Raw genomic sequence first — 9067 nt, forward strand, 5'->3', positions numbered from 1 at the left:
TTTTAACACTTTTTGTTGACCACATACTAATTCCATATATTATTTCATAGTTTTGATGTCTTTAGTACTGTTCTACAATGTAGACAACAATAGTCCAAATACAGAAAAACCTATGAATGAGTAGGGGCGTCCAAACTTTTGACTGGTACTGTAGTCCTGTTATATCTTTTTGCCCATTGTTACATTAATGGCATTTAGCAAACGCTCTTACCCAGAGCGACATACAACATAACTAGAGCAGCCTGGGGAGCAGTTCGGTGTTTGGTGCCTTGCCCAAAGACACTTCAGCCATTCCTGCTGGTCAAGGAAATCAAACCAATGACCTTTTGTTCTCAAAGCTGCTTCTCTAACCTTTCGGCCATGGCTTCCCCCTACTTATTGTTAAGTTAGAGCATCATACATTATCAGAAACCACATAAGCAAATTGATTTGAGATACTGAACAATTCATCATGGCTTAAAGGAACAGTCCACCGTACTTCCATAATGAAATATGCTCTTATCTGAATTGAGACGAGCTGCTCCGTACCTCTCCGAGCTTTGCGCGACCTCCCAGTCAGTCAGACGCGCTGTCACTCCTGTTAGCAATGTTAGCGCTGTTAGCAATGTGACAGCGCATTGATACGGAGCTCAGTATCAATGCGCTGTCGAAGCGCGCAGAAGGTGTTAGTACGCCTGTCATTATAGTGCGGACTTTCCATAGCATAGAAAATCGCTACGTTTCAATTTGTGTAACTGAACTTGTTTCATGTCACTGGTCATATAAACCTATGTAAACAGGAAAAACGCGGAAGAGTTTGGTCGCATCTAACTACAGCCCCAAAAAATACCATTGGCCATGCTGAGCCTAGCTACATTGCTAACAGGAGTGACAGCGCGTCTGACTGACTGGGAGGTCGCGCAAAGCTCGGAGAGGTACGGAGCAGCTCGTCTCAATTCAGATAAGAGCATATTTCATTATGGAAGTACGGTGGACTGTTCCTTTAAGTCAGGTGGCTAATGATGCAGATACACAGTTTGTTAACGTTAATAACGTCTGCCTTGTAGCTCCAGTGCAAAACTGAATTAAACTACATTAAGATAAAGGGAAAAAAAAAAACCTGCTGACTGTTTTTACCGCCATCACTTTAATGAACTGTTTAGTTTAATGAGATATGTTAGAACTGGCAAAACAGCGACATATTAAGTTACTATAAGGGTACTTCAGGACCAGGGTCGCAAACTGATGGATTAAGGGTTTTATTTGTTCTTTTGGACAAATAAGGTGATTTTAATAAATTATCATAAACAGACTGAAGTAGTCAAACAAGGAACAAAGCCTAGTTAAGGCACCTAATGTGGTGTGCTTTCACCATCATTCTTTCTGTAACATCTGTAACTGCTGTTGGTTAAGTAAGAAATAAAACATGACCAGGAATGCTGTTAGAGGATGGAGCAGTGTGATACTGTTACCACTCAGGAGTTGATTATTATCCAATAACATCATGAAGTGTTTTATCTCTCTTATTCCACAGGAATTTGCCAATGATTACAATTGTTTTAATTAAAAGAACAACTTTTACTTTTTATCTGTTTATAGTTACATTTACTGTTATATCTGTGAAAAACATTCCTGTTATCATCACAATGTAGCAGCTATAAACAATCATCTCACTTTATCTTCAAGTTAATTAGGAACTGTTACAAAGCACTGAGACTCGAAGCTCCTTCATAAACACTAAATAAATGCCTAGTTACAGAAATATTCACCATATAAATGATTAGACTTTGTTGAACATTTAAAAAAAAAAAATCTGTTTACTGTTCATCTTAACCCATCGGGGACAGCCGGCATGCCATTACCACATAACAGAAAAAAATCCAGTCCAATCAGCGACCTTAGCAATTTTGTCAACGCTTTTTTCAATGTGCGTTGAAAGTGTTGCCTTCAAGTCATCAGCTAGAACTTTCTTTGGTCCTGCTACTTCATATAAAAATGATAATGAATTTAATAACAAATAAAATATACTATTTTCGATTATGTCATACTCATGCCTACTAGAATATCTGTCCTTATCTGAAGAGGTGCTCTTAACAGCTGATGCAGTGATTGATTTCAAGTTATTGTAGGCAACCTGGATCAGTGTGCGTGTGTGTGGAATTTGAGAAATAGTACACATGTATGTCATTAGTGTAGAGTTTCATTCACTGTCTAATACAAGGACAAAGCTACAGCTTTTGTAGCTAGCATAAGTCTGGCTGATGCAGTTTGCATTTGTGCACACATGCGTGCGTGTGTGTGTGTGTGTCTGTCTCTTATGGAAGGGTTAAATTACGTAGAGTGTCTCTCTTGCATGTCCCTGTGAAGGAGTTGTTATTATAGAAGCAATAATCTATTAGAACAAAGCACATTAATATATATACCTGAAATACAGCACTACTATCAGAGCTACTGTTATAGAAAATTAAATCAACACCTTCTGACCAGTCACATTAGAGAATTCAACAGCACTGTGGTGTAAGACATGCAAGTGATCCATCGTTTTATTTTGAGTCGTGCAAACCTGAGGTGAAACTGATTTCCATCACATAACTAAAATCCATGAGTGACAGAATAGTGAGCTGCTCATCATTAACCTGTTGAGTCTCCGCTTATTGATTTATGCTATATAATTTGATGGCAGTGTGCTTTAAGTTTGTGACCTGTGTTCACATGCAGGATCTGTATGTGTCAATCAACATCACATGCATTCATGGCATTAAACTCACATGTTCTCCATCACCAGTGACATCAAAGACTTGGCCTCCAACCAAACGACTCAAACACAAACATGTAAGACAAAGATTCTTAACTTGACATTAACTTACCGTCCAGCTGTTTTCTGTAGAGACTCCCCTCTGCACACGGATGATGTATTCCTGGTGATAAAAAGAACAGAATTAAATAAAAACCCTCAGCGACATAAGAATATGTAAAGACTACACACAAGCAATGATGTACGTCTGCAAATGATTGACTTCCTCATTTGTATGGTACATTGTAGTTATAAGTTGCCTAAAAACACATTTGCACAATTTCCATTTGACTGTTCAAACATGTTTAATAGTTGATGTTTCCTGCTTTAGCTTTGCTCTCTAGATATGATGTTAATGTTAACATTTATCCTACTACACTCATTCTTATGAATTATTATTTCTGTAGTAACAGCTCATTCACAGTGACTTGGCTGGCTTCTCCACATAATGTAAGGTTTATTTAAAAAAAAAAAAAAAAAAGACACCTTTAAAATTTCTGTAGGGAAGCATTTATTGAAATAGTCTCCAGTGTCAGTGCTTTGTAATAGTCTAAAGTTCTTCTGCCAAACTTTGCACTTTCCAGTTATACAATAACATGACATCAAGGGTTTTGTTGTTTGTTTTTTTTTGGGGGGGGGGGGGTCTTATTAACTTCAAGAGAGATGAAAGAGACAGGGTGGTGAGGGAATGGACATTTATAGCTGCTATAAAATCAGTGATAACAGGAACTAACTTGCCTTGTGAACATTACACAATATTAATTGTAACCATAAATGGATAACAAGTATGATGTGATGTTCTTTAATTTAAAAAAAAAAAAAAGTTAGCATTGATAAATTGCTGTGGTACAGGAGGAACAAAACACTCAATCATCGCTTATTTTCCTGTAACAGCATGCCCTGTGGTGTTTTAGGCCAAGTCCTTACTTCTAGACATTAATAATACTGTAATCTTATCAAGGCAGCTGCCTTGGACAACCTGAAATTCTTCATAGCACAATACAGTGTCAGTGTTTGAAGGCTGAATTGTGCCGCAAAGTTTGAAGTTATGCAGATCAGAATCAAGATCAGAATTTATTGCCAAGTCAGATTCTGCTTTGGTGATTGGTGCTTGAGCAGTTAAGACAGAAGAATTTTTAAAAAAGACAAAAGTAATTGTCTAAACAGAATTAAAAAAAAATAAGAATCTAAAATGTACAAATTTGAAAAGTGAACATATTTAAGGGGCTGTTTTGGAATCTATACTGTACAGTATGTCTCGGAACATGCAAAAATAATAATTTAAGTGTAAAGTGGAACTGTTATTGATACTTTACAAAATGGATCATTTTAAAGAAAGAAAGAAAGAAAAAAAGAAAGAAAGAAAGAAAGAAAGAAAGAAAGAAAGAAAGAAAGAAAGAAAGAAAGCACGCACAACTTTATTCATCACACACTTTTGAAATTCTCTGCATTTAACCCATCTAAAGCAGTGAACACACATGCACACACGTGAGCAGCAATGGGCAGCCATGCTAACAGCACCCGGGGAGCAGCTGGGAGTTAGGTGCCTCGCTCAAGGGCACCCCAGCCCAAGGCCGTCTCATATTAACCTAACCGCATGTCTTTGGACTGTGGGGGAAACTCACGCAGACACGGGAAGAACATGCAAACTCCACAGAGAAAGGCTCCTGCCGGCCACTGGGCTCGAATCCAGAACCTTCTTGCTGTGAGGCGACCGTGCTAACCACTTATACCACCGTGCCTCCCTACATGATTTCATTTTAAAAATGAAATCATGTACAGTGCCTTGAAAAAGTATTCATACCCCTTGAACTTTTTCACATTTTTCCACCTTACAACCACGAACTTAAAAGTTTTTTTATTGAGATTTTATATGATAGACCAACACAGAGTAGCACATAATTGTGAAGTGAAACGAAAATGATAAATGGTCCTCAAAATTTTAAACAAATAAAAATCTGAAAAATGTGATGTGCATTAGGATTCAGCCCCCTGTACTCTGATACCTCTAAATACAATCCAGTGCAATCAATTGCCTTCAGAAGTCATCTAATTAGTTAATAGAGTCCTACTGTGTGTAATTTACTCTCAGCATAAATACACTTGTTCTGTGAAGGCCTCAGTGGTTTGTTAGAGAACACTGAAGAACAAACAGCATCATGAAGACCAAAGAACTCACCAGACAGATCAGGGATAAAGTTCTGGAGAAGTTTAAAGCAGGGTTAGATTATAAAAAAAATATCCCAAGCTCTGAACATCTCAAGAAGCACTGTTCAATCCATCATTCAAAAATGGAAAAAGTATGGCACAACTGCAAACCTACCAAGACATGGCCGTCCACCTAAACTGACAAAGCGAGCAAGGAGAGCACTGGTCAGAGAAGCAGCCAAGAGGCCCATGATCACTCTGGAGGAGCTGCAGAAATCCACAGCTCAGGTGGGAGAATCTGTGCAGAGGACAACTATAAGTCGTACATTCCGCAAATCTGGCCTTTTTGGAAGAGTGGCAAGAAGAAAGCCATTGTTGAAAGACAGGCATAAGAAGTCCCGTTTGCAGTTTGCCAGAAGCCATGTAGGGGACACAGCAAACATGTGGAAGAAGGTGCTTTGGTCAGATGAGACCAAAGTTGAACTTTTTGGCCTAAATGCAAAGCGCTATGTGTGGCGGAAAACTAACACTGCTCATCACCCTGCACATACCATCCCCACTGTGAAACATGGTGGTGGCAGCATCATGCTATGGAGATGCTTTTCTTCAGCAGGGACAGGGAAGCTGGTCAGAGTTGATGGGAAGATGGATGGAGCTAAATACAGGGCAATCCTGGAAGAAAACCTGTTGGAGGCTGCAAAAGACTTGAGACTGGGAAGGAGATTCACCTTCCAGCAAGACAATGACCCTAAACATACAGCCAGAGCTACAATGGAATGGTTTAGATCAAAGAATATTCATGTGTTAGAACAGCCCAGTCAAAGTCCAGACCTAAATCCCATTGACCATCTGTGGCAAGACTTGAAAATTGCTGTTCACAGACGCTCTCCATCCAATCTGGCTGAGCTTGAGCTATTTTGCAAAGAAGAATAGGCAAAAATTTCAATGTCTAGATGTGCAAAGCTGGTAGAGACATACCACAAAAGACTTGCAGCTGTAATTGCAGCAAAAGGTGGCTCTACAAAGTATTCACGCAGGGGGGCTGAATCCTAATGCACACCACATTTATCAGATTTTTATTTGTTTACAATTTTGAAGACCATTTATCATTTTCGTTTCACTTCACAATTATGTGCTACTCTGTGTTGGTCTATCACATAAAATCTCAATAAAAAACTTTTAAGTGCGTGGTTGTAAGGTGGAAAAATGTGAAAAAGTTCAAGGGGTATGAATACTTTTTCAAGGCACTGTAGGTTATCGATTTCATTTGAAGCACATATTGTACGAGGGTAAGTCAAAAAGTTCTAAAACCGATGTTATAATTTTAAAAGGAATTTAAAAGAATTCAAAAAAAGGAATACAAAGAAGGAATTCTCCAATGGAAACATCGCTTGCAGAAGTGTTTAGACTTAAATGGAGGATATGTAGAGAAATAGCCTTGTTATTTTCATAATAAAGATTTGTTTCATTTGTCTTAGAACTTTTTGACTTACCCTCGTATTTGGCATATATTTATGGAAAAGACTAGGTGGTACAAGATGTTCATTATTTGTTATCAAAACTAAAGGAGCAAACTTCAAACTCTGATCTTGCTGAAATTCGGGGGGGGGGCTTGATTTTTGCCAACCTATTCCTTTAATAATTCCTTCTGTGTAATAATACCGGTTTATTTGTGATTGTGACGCATTTGGCACAGTCATGCTGGAGTTAGAAGAGGGAAAACAGGAAAAATTGAAGGACAAAGTTCAGCTATAACAGGCTCTAAAATTTTTGCTTATCCTTTCTGGCTCTGGGTATGTCGGATTAATTTCTGAAGGCTTTCATACAATTTATTTGGAAACATATATTAATCAAGTACAAAACTACATCAAAGAACAAAAAGCTTTTCTTATTAACGACTAATACAATGACGCTTTGTTCCCTCAATAATTCCCTTTATTAAGAGAAGAGCATTTCACACAAGCAGCACTGTGAGGTGCAAAGTGTAGGATCCTCAGAAAAGGACACACAAAGCTTACAGGAAATATACAACGTTATGTTATATGTGAGGGCAAACGCACAACAAAAATATCTAGCTCCTACAGCTGCTGGGGAAACATCGTGGCAGTGTATTTGCATTACAGCTTCCTCAGAATTAGCTAGTCATCACAATGCTCCAGCAGGCTAATCATGTGAATGTCATATAAAGCTAGAAAGCTTCTGAGTAAGTAGTGGGTTTAGCCATAGTGGGGAAAAACGTTACACAAATATGAACAAATAGGTGAAACAAAATTTTTTAAAAACAAACATTCTGTAGCCTGAAAGCCAACTTGTTGCCAACATATTAAAATACCCCAGCTTGCTACCTCACACAGCTAAATAGCTTTTTTGTTTGTTTGTTGTGGAAAACTAATTAGCTTGTTAGTGTTGGCTGTTTAACGTTCCTTAATTAGCAATGTAGCTAATTTGAGTGAAATGAAATTGTCATGGTTACCACCATGCTAGCTAGCTAAACACATTAAAATGCTAGGTAGCGCTGGCACTCACTATGACAGCTAGCATAAAAACAAAGTCATATTTTCAAAAATATACATATTCATTTTGTCGCTCTTCAATAAGATCTCACACACAACCACCCATTAACCTAAATATAAATATTACGCTGTATAAAAGACTGTGCGGAATATAGGAACATACATAAGGGCTCTGTTCCAAACCGCATACTACAGAACTAAGTAGTATGTACTACGGAATGACAGTTGTCTTTTTGGTGTACTATTTTGACATACTATTTAGTACAGAATAGTATGCGGTTTTGGTAGCTGCTGGTTCCCTTTCACCACACCTTGTTTACCATACTAATTATATTATTATGACTGCGTGTCGTTTCATTTTCGGTTATGATTTAATGTCAGGTTTCGAATTCCTCTTACCGTGTGAGATTGTAAATTCTGACTCGCTTCGATTACCGCCGTCAGTAAAACCGTATCATCCAGCAGGAGCTTCCCGGCCGCCGGTTTATCCATTAAAGCCATTCCGCTTTTAACGTTAACAGAAAACATTCATTTAAAAAACCCCGCACCTAGGCGATAGACTTCCGATAAAAACGCACTTCGTTTGTCACTGTGACAGAGGTGAAGAGATGGACATGTGTTTTACCGCAAAGATCCGCCCCAAATCGGTAAGCATGAGCGCACGCGCGCACGCTAACACGCACGCGCGCGCGCTCACGTTTGTCTTACTGTCCTTGTGAGGACCTTCTATCAACATAATTACAAATGCAGAAAATGAATGCTACACTTTAATCTAACTCTAACTTTAGGATTTATTTATTTATTTATTTATTTATTTACTCTTGGGGACCAGCTAAATGTCCCCAGATATTCCTATCCTTGTGGGGACAATTGGTCCCCACTACACACACACACGCGCACACAGATGCCCTATGTTTGGTTGGAGTCTCATCACATTGCTCCTGTGGAGGACGGCCCCATATGGACAGCCGAAAGTCGCACTTGGAAGACGGCTCTGGACACTTACAGTAATGCATCTATGGCTGAGGACTAGTACAATTGCCATGATAACTTTAGGACTGCAGTTGACATGAACAGTTTATAACTTCAACAAAACAGACATCATGATCAAACTATAATGATTTTCCTGGTTACACAGTTATACTTAGTGACTATATAGGACACTGTTATAGAAGCAAGTTATTTATAATTACGTTATCTGTTTTCACCCAAATGAGGATGGGTTCCCTTTTGAGTCTGGTTCCTCTCAAGGTTTCTTCCTTGTGTCATCTGAGGGAGTTTTTCTTTGCCACTATCGCCACAGGTTTGCTCATTGGGGATAGGTTAGGGATAAAATTAGCTCATGTTTAAAGTCTTTCATTTTCTGTAAAGCTGCTTTGCAATAATGTCTGTTATTAAAAGTACTATACAAATAAACTTGACTTCACATACACACACACAATATGTGAAACTCTCTTTTATGTCAGGATCAGACTACACAAATTCAACCCAATTTTGACACGATCTTGTCATAGCCAACAAATTTCCAGCATCGGGCCCAATATGAACATCAGACCGAAATATAAACAGGCCTTATAGAGTGGCATAATCAAAGATCAGCACTGTGGCATCTGGGACACCCCACGACACCCTG

The 9067-nt window shown here is 38.6% G+C and overlaps 1 protein-coding gene across 3 annotated transcripts in view; it reads right to left on the reverse strand.

Moving 5' to 3' along the window:
• The window catches only part of pxk (PX domain containing serine/threonine kinase), an 87140-nt gene extending 79046 nt beyond the window's left edge, over positions 1-8094 (reverse strand). For all 3 annotated transcript variants that reach the window (XM_060910061.1, XM_060910063.1, XM_060910062.1), the window contains exons 1-2: positions 7834-8094; positions 2847-2897 (exon numbers count right to left, since the gene is read on the reverse strand). In XM_060910061.1, coding sequence (XP_060766044.1) covers positions 2847-2897; positions 7834-7962 — 180 coding nt within the window. In that variant the 5' untranslated portion in view covers positions 7963-8094. The remainder of the gene's footprint in view (positions 1-2846; positions 2898-7833) is intronic.
• Between the last annotated feature and the right edge of the window lie 973 nt (positions 8095-9067).

Source organism: Neoarius graeffei, chromosome 26 (genome assembly GCF_027579695.1).
Source record: "Neoarius graeffei isolate fNeoGra1 chromosome 26, fNeoGra1.pri, whole genome shotgun sequence".
Classification (NCBI taxonomy): domain Eukaryota; kingdom Metazoa; phylum Chordata; class Actinopteri; order Siluriformes; family Ariidae; genus Neoarius; species Neoarius graeffei.